A 16,231-nucleotide genomic window follows, 5' to 3' on the forward strand; every position below is an offset into this window, starting at 1 on the left:
GGGCCCTTCGCTTTAACCTTCATGTTTAGAGGAACAGAATAATACATGATAATTTCATATAAGTAAATGTCTGCTTTGTTAGGTTTCTTTCTACAACCGGTTAAAACACAATGGTAACACTTGAGATTGTTCCAATTTCCACCGCGGGTTAGCTGCAGCCTTACTGCGCTGTTTACATGGCAGGCACTGTATAAGTCATCACATTCTGTCACACACAGAGTTGCAGATATCAAGTCAAGATTTATTTTTATCCGTCACATTTTTTTTCAATTATTGTAGCCTACCGATAGATCTATTTTACATTACTGTGAGTGGATTAGAACATTTTTAATACAGTGCCACAAGTCACGCAAATATAGAGCAGGATTCTTTACAGGGGGATTTAACATGTGCGTGTCAATACCGACCTGTGAAAAACATACTGCAAAAATATGTGTAAAATCAGTGAAGTTCCTTGACTGAGCATGTAATCGTGCATCATGAAATTATTGTAGCCTAACAGCAGGCCTAACATTTCCAAAAGAAAAGGCTACAGATGAGTGACAGAATGCCATTCATATAGTGGTGCAATAAATATGTGTATTGCTTCCTAGTTTGTGGCGGCTGGGCGACTCCACCACCTGTGAGAATGTAGCACTGATGGCCATAAAGTGGAAATATGCATTAACAACTTTGGGTACTACTGCTTTACTGTGGTATTTAGTACTGTAATGTAAAAGGCCAAGAAAATTAACCCTCTTGCCTCAGATACTTAAAATACAAAAAGATAGATTACATTAAAAAAAAAAAAAAAAAAAATCAGGGAAAACTTGAAATTTTCTAATAAGGACATTATTTAAAAAGCAGCAAGCATCACCAAAAGGATTCACTGTACATCTATATCATGTCATTAACCTTGAGACAAGGCGAGACATACAGTACATTTTTTTCATCAAAAAAACCTTTTAGGGATTTCTCAGTCTTTCATTAACACGGTCTCTAATATCTTTCCATTCCTTGCTTGAAATATCCTTGTAATAGTGCTGAAGAAGCTTCTTTAGCTTAAGAATAACATTCCTGGGAAGGCCTTGTTTGCCATCCAAACCCTTCCAATTAACCTTCTGTGCCCAGGACGGGTATGTGGGGAAGTCCACAATCATCATAAACATCATTGCCGCATAGTCATCTGAACGTGGGCGTCCATCTCTGTATTTTGTGGAACTAAAAATGCTTTTTTCAACTTCTGGATTCACAGTCTGAAGAACAATGTCTGGTAGGTTATTAGGGGTTGGTGGTGTTCGGACAGCCGGTGTTGAGGTAGAAACAGATACCCCGTTTGGTGGTGATGGCAAGTGAGGTGAAAATTGTGCCTCCACACGCCTTTAGGAGGAGCTCCAGACTAGTATCCACGGGGGGCTAGGAGAGGTCGAAAGGTACAACAGGGAAAACTGATCTTGCAATGGAGTACAAAGCCACCGTTCATTGTGTAAGTCACCACCGTTGCCGCTGGAGTTCCCCCTCTCCACCATCATCTGGAGGGTGTGTCGGAAAGAATCGTTTTCCTCACAAACTTTAGCCAGCTGCCGTTCCAGCCCCCCAACAGTCCTCCGGAGAGAGGCGTCGTCCTCCAGTGCTTTCTTCCAATCGTGTTTCAGCTCATTCAAAGCCTTCTGAAGCCTGGAGACTTCTCCCTGCATGCACTGTTTCACCAGTTCCTCCACTGCCTGCACAGTGACCGCTGCAGCAGGAGGCGCTGGCATGAAAAAACAGCAATTAAACCCAGAGCTGTAAATACTTCAGTCTTGTCCCAGTCTACTTTCTATTTTCACCTTTACAAATTTTTCTCCATCTGGTCCTCCTACATTTTAGTATTTGCAAAAAAAGAATCCAAAATTGCATGCACTGATTAGTTTGATGGTGAATGGTGGTGATGGTTAGTATAGAACTCATATAGATGAATCTGCAGCTCTTCCTTGATCCTTTCCTTGTGTGAACTCTTTTTGCGCATTTGGTCTTCCCCATTTGTGTCTAGATTTGGCTGCAAAATGGACTTGGCTTGATTAGAAATAATATAAAATAATTATATAATATGTAAATTACAAGTGCCATCCTTTTCCAATTTGGTACAAGGTCCTCCCTCATCACTATGTGACCACAATCCAGTGTGGAATGAGAGGATTTAAGTCGTTTTTTTCTTGGTAATTCTGAATCAAAAGCCCATATTGGTTAAAGTGGCTTCAATAATATGGATCATGTTCAAAAATCCAGACACGAGGCAGACCAGTGGAGCACTTCCAGTTTTACTTTTCACTTATTTCTACAAACACACATCACATTCTCTGTGTAAATGTGCATGCATGGCATGTGTGTCCATTACTTTAAGGCTCAGTCTGAGGTCAGACAGCTCACTCCAGTGAAAAAGTGACCAATTTACCTCAAAATGCAAATTCCAGCTGCAACCTCATTGGCAAAATTCAAGCATGTGTACGTGTTTCCTTTAAGGGACAAATTGACAAATCTGTGTGCAGCCTCCCACTACCGACTCCTGATTTCACTGATTAATCAAGTGAATAAAAACTAGGTCTTAATTAAAAGGATCTGGACGTGCTCCCGGCCCAGAAACTGGCAGACCCCCACCGTGCTGCTCCGCAGCCCCACAAACAAACTCCCAGAATAAATGACCACCATATAAAAGGTGAATAATTCACTGTAATGAGGGAACTTAGCAATAATAACAACTGGCATATGTTGTCAAAATGAAGAGAAATAGGTGCTTTCCACAAATACGAACAGCATAAATGAAAGGGGAGATGTAATAATATACACAAGAACATAACTCTACTGAATAAAAAGACGTAAACCTAAAAAACAAAAAGTGTTCATCATCTGAAACCTCAGAATGTGCCCTTGACTTGAAGCCATCTGTTAGGACTTCAGTGTTACAGCTTTCATTTTCTTAAGTAACACCAAGCAAGTGACCTCAAAACTCAAGAATTATGGCATAGGGTAGAATTATGAATACATATAGACTAACCGTTAATAAGAAGAAAGTGGGTGTTCAACATTAATCATCAAGAGTTTCACCTCCAGTTCTTACGGCTTTAAGCAATCTGATTTTAGCAGTAAGCAACCTGACTTTGGCACACAAGGTGACTGGCACACATACTAGAAAAAATAAGAAAAAATGTTTAGTCAAATGTAAAGCTAAATTATTCCTTTGCCCCAGAAAATATAATGGTTATACCTTTGGTTATACTGTTTTTCCACTTAAACACCATGGCAGGATGTTTTATTCTGAGCCCTTTTTCACTTAAATGCATTTATGGGCATATGATAACATGATGGAGTGAAATCACAGCACTCTAAGTACTTCACCCGTATTCATTGAGGACACGCTGGGAATATTATCTCTTCATTTGCTAACAAGGACTACATGACAAAGCTACAATACCTACACAAACCATCCACTGTGACTGACTCTGAAAGTGGAAACAATCCTTTTTTTACCTCCCATTCAACCGACACCTCATACACACAAAGACACATGCACTCATGTGCACACACGGTAAGCACAGAGCATGGACTTCAATTAAAGTCCCATTAAAGTTTGGGCTGAAAGGGGGATGGACCATACGAGGCAGAGAAGGGCATTTATTGATGGCGCCCTCACATCTCGTTCCTGCATTAAGTTGATTTTAAAAGCAATTAATACACATGGTCAGGGAAAAGTAATGGAGCGCCCTATGTTCTTAACCTGCCGGACATTTCCCAGCCGAAGCCCTGACCAACGCAGCCCTGCTTTGCATTATAAATGACAAGATAAATCTTAATGGATTGAGGATAATCAGCTAGCCATGAAGGCTGACATATACACACATTCACCACGCATACGAGCACTCACACACATATACACAAACATGGACATACAGACACAAGGGAAATTAAAGGCTTTGAATACGTCTGCATTGATTATTTTAAATTATTAGCCCACCTCTCTTTGGACCTCCAATGCTTTTAGCCTAAGCTTTAACACTTTTACAGAGACTTATTGACTATAATTACAACTGAGTCTTGGTAATGGACACATCAATTATGAGTCGCACATGTCTCTGACCAGGCGTTGCTCAGGGAATCCCAATCTGGGGTCCATTAGCGTCTCTCCTGCTGGTCTGAAGCTCAATCAGTCTTTACCTTCACCTCAGCTGAAACAGCTATTACCTGGCTGGAGTAGATAGTAGCCTTAACATTAGCCTGAGCTGCCAAAGAGGAGGCTGTATCTCCCCACTCAATACTTGTTGTACCAAAACACAAAGGCCTAATAGCTCAGCAAATACATTTTTGTTTTCCTTTTAAGATTTTTTGCTACAATTATCAAATGTGGTCAAGAGTCAAAGCATTATTGTATATGGCATCATAAGAACATTATAAGTAAACTGAGGGAAGGATTAAAATATTATCCATACATTAAACCACAAACCTAATCAGTCACACGATACAGATACTCAGTGCATTAAAATACATGTATTTCAATGCACTAAGTATCCAAAGCATTCTGAGCACCTTTCTAATACATTAAACTGCGGCTAAAGGTTAAAAGTGCTCCTTTTACTCCCTTTAAATATCGCTGTAGGTAAAATGGGAAATAAAAGCTTTGATCTGTTTTTTTCTAAATGGTCAGTGTGTTCAAAGAAATGTTTGCAAAAGTGTGTCAGATACAGAAGAACAGAAATAGCAAGGGAGTGCATAAAAGCAGGATACATACCGGTGTGTGTGCGAATGTGAGCCAGGAAGGCCATGGAGTTGCTGCTCTTGCACACCTTGCCACAGTATTTGCACACACTGCCCTGGTTCTCCTCGCGCTCACGGTTGATCTGCTCCGTGTCCTCCAGCACGTACTTGTTGACCTCTCTCAGCAGCTCCTCGTGTTTCTCCTTGATGTGAACAAACAGGTCTTGCTCCGTTTCGAAGCGGTCAGTGCATTTTACGCACTTGAAGCTCGCACCCCCTTCGGGCAGCTCCTCCACACTGTTCTGCTCGTTGCGGAGGTGGGCGGCACTGGTCAGGTGCTGGTGCAGGTTGCTCTCAGTGTAGAATGACTTGCCACACACCAAGCAGTGGAAATGCTTCTCCTTGGACGGATGCTTCATTGAGATGTGGACGTTGAGGCCGCTGATGCCGTCGGCCATGAAGCCACAGTCCTCGCAGCGTATACGAGCGTTGTTTCCTTTGGCCTCATCTCTCACTCTCATTTCCTTGGGTTTGAGCTTCTTGACGTACGCAGAATTGGGGGTCAGGAGGCCAGAGGTCACAGGTGATCCTCCAGTCAGGCATATCACAGCAGCCTCGCCTTCTAGAGTCAGACCATCCTGCAGCGCCTGTTCCTGTTCAGCGAGGGTCTTTACGGATACAATGCAGGCATCAAAGGGTAGGGCTTTGGACATTTGTGTGTCTGTATGAGAGCTGTCACTTTTTTCATCTACATTCACCACATCTGCGTGTTTACTCTTTTCTTCCTGGCCTTCTTCCTGACGTTCTTCCTGACGTTCTTCCTGACGTTCTTCCTGACGTTCTTCCTGACGTTCTTCCTGACGTTCTTCCTGGCCTTCTGGTTGTGCGGGTTGTTCCACTGCAGGTTGAAGTTCTGCTGGAGCCTGCTGGGGTTCGGACAGTGCTGTTACTTCGACTGTCTGGTTTGTTGGATCTGGTTCACCACCAGTGGAAGATGTAATACTCTCTGTTTGCTTCTCATCTGCACTGCCAGCCACACCAACCACAGCATCAACAGGCTCTGTGGGAACTGAAGGTGCAGCTGTGGACTGATTGTCTATAGCTTGGTTGTCCTCTGAACAGGATTCAGACTCTTCTGTGGGGCTATACGGTTCACATTCAGGGTTAGAGTTTGCCCCAGCAGTGACCTCCTTCAGCTTCAGAGGGAGCGACAAAGCTCTTTGTCCATCACTCCCTAATGGCTCCAAGTATTTCTGGCTTTTCTGCTTATGCTTCTCTGTGTTGGCATGGCGAGACATTTCCCTGCTCGTTACAGCATAATAGCTGCATGCTAGACAGACATACTCAAAGTCTTTGGTGTGCTTTCTTTTGACATGAAGATGGAGGGAAGGGATGGACTGAGCTACAAAATCACAGTGACTGCAAGCATTAACGGAGTCATATTTAGTTTTTTTCTGGCTTGCGTCTGACTGAGTTTGCTCTTCTCTGCTATGCTCTTTTGACCCTGTTTTATCAGATTCCTGCTCTCCATCAGTGGCCTGTGTAGTTGTGGGGTCCTGGGATGATGCACTTGTGTGGCTGTTGACCGGGTTATTATTTGCACACTCTTGTGCACGTCTTACATGTTTCTTCGTAATACAGTGACGATCCATGTCTCCTTTGGTCACGCAGCTATAGTTGCACAGGTTGCAGCTATAGCCATACTCCTTGCTGTGTTTACGGCGGACATGGACACTGAGGTTGGTGGCATTGGACACTACCAGGCCACAGTATCCACAAGTGGTTGTGGATCCTTGCTTTGGTCTTCCTCTTTTCTTTCTGGGAGGTTCTAGCTCCAAGTCTTCCTCCTCAACAGAAACAGATTTAGCAGCCCCTACTGCCTCCTCAGTTTCCTGGTCTCCCTCTGTCAAAGAAGGTACTCCTTCTGCAACAGACACTGGAGTGATACCATCTATACTGTCACCATCTCCAGCACTGTCTTTGCTTACCCTCTCAACATGCTCGTCAAACGAGGAAGACTCTGTGCTTTTCTCTCCATTTTGATGTTGCATGTGGCTATCTGAGGACAGGTGATCTTCCATCCATTCACATGTGGCTGAATAAAAGTTACATAATTTGCAGCGGTACCATTCCTGGCCTGGGTGTTTGATTCGAGCATGGCTCTCCAGTAACACAGGGGTGCTAACCCTAAAATCACAGTTTTCACACTTCAGCTGGAACCTGCTGAGTGTCCGTTTGGGCACCACTCGTGTTGGGATAGTCTTCACAGTGGTGCCAGGATCCTCAGCTTCCTCTTCTTCCCCCATGTTCTCATCGGCATCAACTGAAAGACATTACAAAGATACACTTTTTCAAGTCTCTTTTTAACCAACACAATTTAATCTTTTTAAAAAAAGTTTAAAAAGACTCAGAGTGCAACTTTGAACAATAAACATTGGAACAGTTCAAAAAAACTTAGCATTGCATGTTTCTACTTTTCTACTTGGAACTAAAACCTATAAATACCATTGATATATTGAATGAGTACAACATTTTGATAAGACATTTTCACAAAAGCTACAACGTACAAATCAATACAATAGACAGTGAATACAAATGTATTCACTGGGATGTTAACAAGTGTTTTCTGAGAAAATCTGTCCATACCTCCTCCACACCCACCCAGCTACTATGACTGTGACAATTCAGTCATCATTTTACTATACAGAAGTTTGAAGCTTTTTCGAATATTGTTTCATTCATCAACCCAGACTGAACTATCGTAGATTGTAAGAATAACATGAATTCTGGTGGAGGGTGAATTTCAACAATGACTGGATTAGAGAATAGCAAATACTCACATGTGTATGGGGTGTCTTTGGTGTGGTATCTCTGGATATGCACATCTAGAGGAGCCTTGTCCCTAAACTCTTGCCCACAGTAGTTGCAGGAATAAATGATCTTGGGTTTTGGGGTTCGCTTGCTTACTCTTCTCTCTGCCTGCTTGTCTAATGCCATCTCCCTTTTAGTTGAACCTTTTGTGTTTATCCCATCATCAGTGGCACTTGATCTCAGATCATCAAGATTTTCAAGGTTTTGTTTAACATCAGCAGTGCTTTCAGTCTCCATATCCATCTCCTGTTGGACTTCAGCTGGACTCATGTCAGAGATATTTTCACCTTCTTCAGCTGGCTTTGCGGTTTTATCTGTGTTCTTTGAGTTCTTGCCATGCTTTCTTGCATAGTGAATTTTCAGTGATCTTGGGCATTTTGCTAAGAAGCCACAAAGTGTGCAGAGCTTATCCCCATCTTGAGGTACCGAGTCTGGCAACGGCCTTTCAGCCAGTTCCTCATCTGCTTTATCCGGCTCTACAGTCCTACTGGGTGAGTCGGTCTGGGTTTCCTCCATTTCCTCATCGTCTGGTTGCACTTTCCCACTGGTGTCATTTTCTGACACTTTGTCCTCAACAGCCTCCTTTCCTGATATCAATGTTTTATCCATATCATGTCCTGCTACAATTACATGTAACAGTGAAGCTGGTCACTGTCAAAGCTGGATCAAACTCCTGAGAAAAGAAAAAAAAAACACAGGACTTATATTTGGCATCTTCAACTGATACACAATTCAGTGAAGAAAAGACAATTCTGTAAACAAGTTAACTGCATTAGCCACAAATTGTGTAATTCACCACAAGCTTCTGGAAAGTGATCAATCCTTCAAAAACACTGTCTGACCAAACACAAGTAAATGTCGCCATCTAGTGCCTCCAGGCAGACACAAATCATGTTAAAAAGACCAGCATGAGAGCTACAGCTGCTGCTTCAAATGAGAAAAAAAACTCTGGTTGAGTCACGGTCATTTAATAGAGTACAAATATATCATTGCTGATTTAAGACTCATTATCAAATGCCTGTAGACATGACACAGTGGAGCTACAGTTAGTTGCCACAATTACGAATAACCATATATCTAAATCCTCACGCAGTTCTAATAGTTTCAACAAATCTTTTATTTTTTTTAATGGCAAAGATACTAGGTAAGAGTTTGTATAAAATTGGGGAAATATTAAGCAACAAAAATTGGGTTTAAATCCCTTGTCCACAATCCTTAATTGTCATTAAGGTTAAAAATTCTTGTCTTTTTCTTTTTCAGTTTTATGTACATCTCATCCATTTTGATAGTCCAATAATAATTACCATCCTTTACTTGGATTTGCTTCATTAAGGAGGGCCACTTCATAAAAAGAGTCCTTTCATTCTGTGTTATGATTCATACTTTATTTCCACTACCAGCCCCATAACCTATTTGTATTTTAAATGTAAATGTAGTATCCATAAAGATTGACCATAGCATTTATGTTATAACTACAGTTACAGAGAGATCATTGCACATCCATGTATTGGGATGGCCTAAACTGATGTTTGTTGTTCTGCAGTTCAACTGCAACTGAAAAGTTGCACATAATCTGCAGCAACAGAACGGAGATTCTATTTTGTTCATAATATGAACCCATCCAGCCAATCATGAAGCGATAATATTCATCAGGATGTTGCACGCAACCAGTGGTCACTATATTTCAGTACAATCCAGTATCGACACAATGGATGTATTATAAGATCTTATTATACATATATATAGTATTGAGACTGAGCTCTGTGTGCTCACTACCGCCATCCACTGAGTATTGTGGGAGAATACGACTGCAGGATTGACAGGGGGAACACAGTATCAACATGGGGTTTTTATTGATGTATTGTTTGCTTGGTTGCTAACGTCAAGTTGCATTGACGCTGAAATGAAAGACCCCTTCCGCTGGATCATGAAAGGTCTTAATTCAAATTAAATTAAATAGTTTCCCTGTTTTTTTATCCCTCTTTGCGAGAAAAGGGTAGCATCTCAGCTAAGGGTGCTAAGCTAATAATATAATATGTCAATTGGACTAGGACTGTGACTGCTGTCTACCACTTGTCCAACACCGAGACCAAATTAACAAGACTTCTACCTGTCGGTTTGGTAACTTATTCTCGGTAAAGTTCCAATAGTTTAATATTACCGAGCCTGCGGTACAAGCTAGAAAGTAATACAAGTTAGCCTAACAGACTCTTAACTGCACGTTTCAAACTGCAACGACAGGCGAAATATGTCATGTTGCAATGCTACCAAAATTGTGAAATCTCTCTTTTCATGGTGTGGCTGGATCTTGCAGCAGGACACATACTAGGTCGAGATGTTGGGGGTTTTGATGCTCATTTGCTGGCTACTGTGTGGCTAATGTGCTAACTAGCAACATGTTCCTCAACTGTACTTTGAGCTACGTACAGCGCGACCAATTACATTGCTACATCGTCTGTGTCATCCAATCATAGGGGGGCAAAGGCGGGTCTTAATCGCTCCGAGGCTTGGAAAACGACGGCAGCACAGAGGCCCAAAAAGGAGGCTAACATCGACCTCTGAAACTGTCACCTACACTATCGAGACAGAACTTGAAAACACCCGAAAGACCGGTCTTTTGTTTCATGAAAAGCGACTCGGGTAATAATAAGGTAATATAGTGACAAATGCATTAAACTTACCTCTAATTAAACGACTGTTCCCACTGTCCGCGCTTTTTGCTGCTAGACACAAATGGCGTACCGTAGCATGAGCCATGCGTCACATGAAGAGGCGGTCCGCTCGCTGCATCTCTGTTTTTTCTTTTTTTTCCTTTTTTATTAAGCACAAGGAAACAAGACAGCGAATAAACAAAATGCAGTATAGAATTCAATTAACAATGGTGGAAATTATGCTACAACACAGCCAAATACAAATAACACACTAAAGAGGTATCATTATACTTAAAATCAAGAGGGGAAAAAGTTGTTTTTTTAAAAAAAAACAAAACAAACAACAAAAAAGTGCAAGATAAAAGACATTAAAATGGCAAGGACCGAGATAAAGATGAATACAATTTTTTAGCCTTTCTATTAGTTTTTTCTATATTTTTTAGCAACTTGAAGTAGTTGGCAAAATATATATACGAATATGGTGAAAGAGGGCCTTTCCACTTACAAGTATGTAACGTTATATGATATTTACCCAAAATAATCACAAGATTAACAGTATCTGAAATGTTTGCATCCAAGTTGTCCATAAAATAAATTATAGCATTGTAAGTAATAAAGGTATGTTATCCATTTCTAATGACAACCAATTATGAATATTGGACCAAAACAAATTAGCATATGAACATTTAAAAAATACATGTTTTCAGCCTCTGAAGAACAAAAGATGCAAGAATCCACTTCACATTTAAATCTTATTGTGTAGAAAATCACTAACAGGGTATAGTTATTGCTGATACTTTTTTAAAATGAGTTTCTTTGACTTCAAGAGCAATAGGACATGATAGATAAAAAAGAACAGGAGTGTCTCCTTAAAGGGGCCTCTATATTATCCTATACAGAGCATTAGTCCCCCCAATTTTTTTGTTTAAAAACCGGAATAACTGTTCTGTTATCACATCTTTTATCCAACAAATTGACATAACAGACTTTTAGGGAAGGCAAAAAAGTCACAATCGAAGACAATTGCACACTGCTTTGTATCATCTGAAGTAAAGGAATGGGAATGGCTTTACAGATTTTGTCATACTCTTTTCTTGAAAGAGTAGTTTTATACTTATGGTAAAATCTTCAAAGGATAACAAGTGTCCACAATAAAGAATTGTGTGGTGAGAAATTGTGGGTAAATGTAATTTTTCCAAAATGTCTCAATACCTTGAATGTTTGAGGAATTTTTAAAATATATTACAATCAATTCTGCAGCTAAAATAAATAATAAAGGACAGAGATACATTACTGTTTATATCACTATAAAACATCTGAAAAACATTTCAAAAGCTTGTTCCAAAACCAAACATTTCCAAGGCTTTAAACAAAAAGTGGTGTTCTAAAGCATCAAAAGCTTTAAAGAAATCTAAGAATAAAATTGAGCTATCATGTGGGATCAGTGAATTATAATCAAGTATATCTAAGACTAATCAAGTATGATTATGAATATTTCACCCTTTGATAAATGTGGACTGTGTTTCATCAGTTATCTTGCTCAGCCCTTCCTTGGGTCTATTAGTGTAAACATGCTAAAAGCTTGTAATCTCCACAAAGAAGTGTAATAGGCCTCCAATTGTCCAAAGATAATTTATTTTTGTTCAGTTTTGGTATAAGTGTGATTATACCTTGTTTCATAGTTGGTGACAAAATGGAGTTGACTTTACACTCTTTAAAAGCATCGTAAATCTCTAATTTCAGTCCAGGAGTGTTTGTAAAACTCTGTTGTGAGACCTGCTGGGGTCAGGTAACCTTCCATTAGACATATGTGAAATGGCAGTGTCCAGCTCTGCTCATTTCAGCTACTGTTAGAACTTTGAAATTCTCACCTATTTTTGGGGTCCCGTCCTTTAACAAAAACAGGAAAAAATCAGCCTCTTGATTAGAACAATAAAGAGTCTTATAAAACGTAAATATATGATTATCAGTTGTATCCTGATCTTCACTCAAACAAAGATTAACATAGTGTATTTATTACTGTTTTGGCCTATTTTTTCTAAATTAAAGAAGAACAAAGCTTGAAACAAGCAAACTGTTGTGAATAGAAAAACCATCATCAAATCACCAAGTGCGGGAATATCTCTTTGAAGAATGGTGTTCATCAGCCTTGGCATTGATTCCACAGTCTCTGGAGCTCTACAGGAGGGATGAACATCATTCTTCAAAAAGATATTCCCTCATTTGGTGTTTTGATGATGGTGGTGCAGAGCGCTGTCTAACACGTCAGTCTAAAATCTCCCATAGATGTTCAACTGGGTTGAGATCTGGTGACTGTGAAGGTCATAGCATATGATTCACATCATTTTCATACTCATCAAACCATTCAATGCCCTCTGAATTGGGGCATTATCATCCTGGAAGAGACCACTCCCATCAGGATAGAAATGTTTCATCACAGGATAAAGGTGATCACTCAGAACAACTTTGTAATGATTTGCAGTGACCCTTCCCTCTAAGGGGACAAGTGGACCCAAACCAAAATGCTCCCCAAAGCATAACAGAGCCAGCAGATTCCCTTACTGTAGGGGTCAAGCATTCAGGCCTGTACCGGTTTTTCCTTTAATTTGTCACCTGTCTGTAGCTGTAGTATTAGTATTTAAAAGTGTCCAAGTGAGTAAGTTGTCCAATCATTTACTGTAGTTCAAAGTTGAAAAAATCTGTATGACAACAAGAGCTATGCCAACTGTTGGAAGAGAACTATAGTACATTATCATGTTCTATACTATATTTTTCATTGTGAAGGAAATTGTTATGGTAGTCTACTGGAGAGTAAAGAAAGAAAATAAAGACCTAGCCTATTAAAACCACTGAATACAGTGCTACAGTCTTTAGTTTTAGAACATGAATGTAAATGCCCCTCTTTCCTTCATAGCCTTTGTCTTTGACCTTCCTGAATTGTCACTAAATTGTTAAGGAATAAGAATATGTTTTTAAATAATTGTATTCATTTGAAGTAGAGTTAGCATGTGGTCTACATAGAGACAGTGCAAAATCTTTTCTCATGTCCTCAGCCCATGGTCACCACTTCCATTTGACATCCAGTGTTAGCTTTATGGAAAGACTTAAGATGGATTAATGCATGGGCATTAATTGATTAAGTTGTCTGACAGGTCAGGAGGTGATAAATGATACCTCCTGCAATGAATACACAGTTTACTTTTGCAATAATTTTGTTTAATTCATCACAGTCAAAATTATATGACATGGATGGTTGGAAACACAGACCCCCTCCTCCCCCCCAGCCCCCATTTTTCATTAGGATTCATCATTCATTTTTCTCCATTAGTTGTCTATTAAAAGGGGGGAGGCTTTGGTGGACACTGCCTTCTGTCTTCTCTCTTTTAAGCCTTTGCGATTATATTTAAAGCTTTGCCATGAAATCCATAGACTACCCCCTTGAATCTAGGGATTTTTGCTGGAATTTGGTTTCAATCATTCAGTCAGTTAACTGTACAATAAAGAAAATGTATTTGGAAACATTAGAGTTTTATTTCTGACGTCCTTACAGCCTTTATAGTACTCTTTTTTTCAGAGAGCATATATAATTCTTGCATTGGTATGTTTTTGTAAACTTACATAAGCCTTTATCTTTCCTCCCGCCATCAGTGACAGTTAAAAGGCCTCTCTAGCAGCTTAGCCACATGTTCATTCCAACCAGGTTACACTTTGTTTTTACATTTATAAAATCACTCACTTTCTGCAATAAAATATTATAGTATGTTATACATTTTTGCTGTTAACATAAGGCACCAATTACATAAAGGAACTGCTCTGCTCCTGCAAAGTAGCTGCTATGGACAGACCAGTTGAGCCTATCACCTTACATTGTTGTTGTTGTTGTTTAGTGAACAATGATGGTTGCCTCAACACCTACATTCACAAACAGTTATATGATCTATTGTAGCCTTCCAGTAATAGATGACCATGTTAACCAGGATTTGTACATCAGATGTAGACACAATGATCAAACCATGACACTGTCTTGTTTTTCACAGACTGGATGGGCTGACGTTATTGTCTCTACAAAACTATCTCAAAGACATATTGTTTGAAATATTAGATACATACAGTATATGGGCAACCACTATCTATACGTTTGAATGTACATATACATACAGTATATTGTACCTATAAACATTTACACATACATCACTTCCTATTTCCTGCTGCTCTAGAGTATAAATAAGTAAGAAAAGAACAGAAATCAAATGAAATGAAACATTCTTAGATATTTTGCATTAACTATATTTAAAAACTATGCCCACCCATGGCTCAGCTCTATGTTGGGACAAAATTACACCATAATCATTCTTATTAAGATGTTTGGTTACCTCACCTAATTCACACCTAACTTTATACTGAGCATATATGATCTACCAAATAACTGAAAAGACCTGTGTGTGTCTGCAGGGCCTTTAATAACCAGGTGACTATTACTTGCAAATAGCAGCAGTGCAGGCAATGCATTTGCAGAGCCTGCCATCCAAAGGATCCATCAGCCAACTGGGACATTTTGTGGTGGTCCCCTAGTCCCACAGACAGTCCTCAGACTGGCTATAATAGTGGATAAAAGACTAACCTGAGTAGCTAGTCAGTTGGAAGGAGCTTGTAGCAACATTAGAGTGACCTCGTTGTCTCTGCATGTCTGCCAGGTCATCATTGTATGTGTGTTAATGCTTCCTGAGGTTGCCTGTTGAAGATAGACAGGATGCGATGTTATGTAATTGAGTCCAGCAACTTTCCAACTGTCCAGCAAGTTTCACTGTAACAGAAACTAACTTTAATCCACCAGAGGGAGCAATCTGCACATTCTTCACACTGGCAAACTTCAGCCACAGCTGCACAATGTATGTGTATGTAGTGCTATGGCAACTGCCTGAGACAAATCTCACAGAGAACAGTTTGCTCAAAGACATGACTCTTTGCCAGGGAGTGATAATGCTGTAATATTTTTTCAGGGATTAGAAGTACAGGGGGAAAAATAAAACTCATGCAAACACAAAACAACACAGTGATACAAGTTTTTTTTGTCTGAATTTTGATAAACAATATTAGACTTTAAATAGACTTCTGTTGATCTAGATCATATAGTTTTTCCAATGAAATACAAATACCTGGTCTTTGTCATGTAGGGCCAAACAAATTATGTGCTCCTCTCTTGTGAATGCATCCTGTGTGTAATAAACCCACAGATGTAGTTAATGCAAGTATCTGATAACTGCTGCTTTACCACTTAATAAAACATAATCTGCACATTGTAGCTGTGACTTATGCTTGTTGTGACAAATACTGGAGGTAAGGAATCTCTTTAACTTGGAGCACAAACCAGTTCTTCAACAAACAGGACAACTATCTGGATAAGTACCAGGGACCTGTGACGAACCTTTGTTTTTTCAACATCAAGCTAATCTACTAATCTCTAATCTTTTGTTGGAAAATCTCCTGTTTCCCTTCACGTTTTTTTTTCACCAAGTGAAGTAACATGGGTAACACGTGCAGAGGTTATGATGTCCCACTGAGAAGGCGCTCTGACCAACGAGTCACTGGTATATTGTGCATTCAATTGGTGCACTGCTGCAGGGAAATGAACACGGGTCTCTTCAGTGATGGGCAAATGTTCTATCAATACCTTAAATATAACACAAGGCAGCTGTAGGATAGCTCTAGGACTAGCTGGCAGGGGAAATCCAACTAGTTCCTGCCCACTGCAGCTTGAGGCCATACTGCATCATGCCTGCCAAAAGTCCAGTCCACCACCCCCCCCCACCCCACACCCCCCACATCATATACACTGTAATACCCTCTCAGAAAACGATTTTTTCCTTCTCTCTTTGTAATGTGGGCGTGCCTGTGCTGGAGTTTCTCCTTCATTATGGTACCAGCAGCTGTCTGAGACCATGATGTCACAGCAGCCCAAAAAAAATGCATCACCTCACTGTGTAAACACATGGCCATGTTTA

At 40.0% G+C, this 16,231-nt stretch overlaps 1 protein-coding gene across 3 annotated transcripts in view; it reads right to left on the reverse strand.

Annotated features, from left to right (window-relative positions):
• The window catches only part of znf407 (zinc finger protein 407), a 147,283-nt gene extending 136,920 nt beyond the window's left edge, over positions 1-10,363 (reverse strand). Inside the window, exons 1-3 of one of the 3 annotated variants that reach the window (XM_044359086.1) lie at positions 10,260-10,363; positions 7,548-8,251; positions 4,742-7,030 (exon numbers count right to left, since the gene is read on the reverse strand). In XM_044359086.1, the coding sequence (XP_044215021.1) occupies positions 4,742-7,030; positions 7,548-8,187 (2,929 nt within the window). In that variant the 5' untranslated portion in view covers positions 8,188-8,251; positions 10,260-10,363. Of the gene's footprint in view, positions 1-4,741; positions 7,031-7,547; positions 8,252-9,846; positions 10,006-10,259 lie in introns of those variants that run through there. The other 2 variants (XM_044359087.1, XM_044359089.1) reach the window with 2 other exon arrangements.
• Between the last annotated feature and the right edge of the window lie 5,868 nt (positions 10,364-16,231).

This window comes from Thunnus albacares, chromosome 8 (genome assembly GCF_914725855.1).
Source record: "Thunnus albacares chromosome 8, fThuAlb1.1, whole genome shotgun sequence".
NCBI classification, from domain to species: Eukaryota; Metazoa; Chordata; class Actinopteri; order Scombriformes; family Scombridae; genus Thunnus; species Thunnus albacares.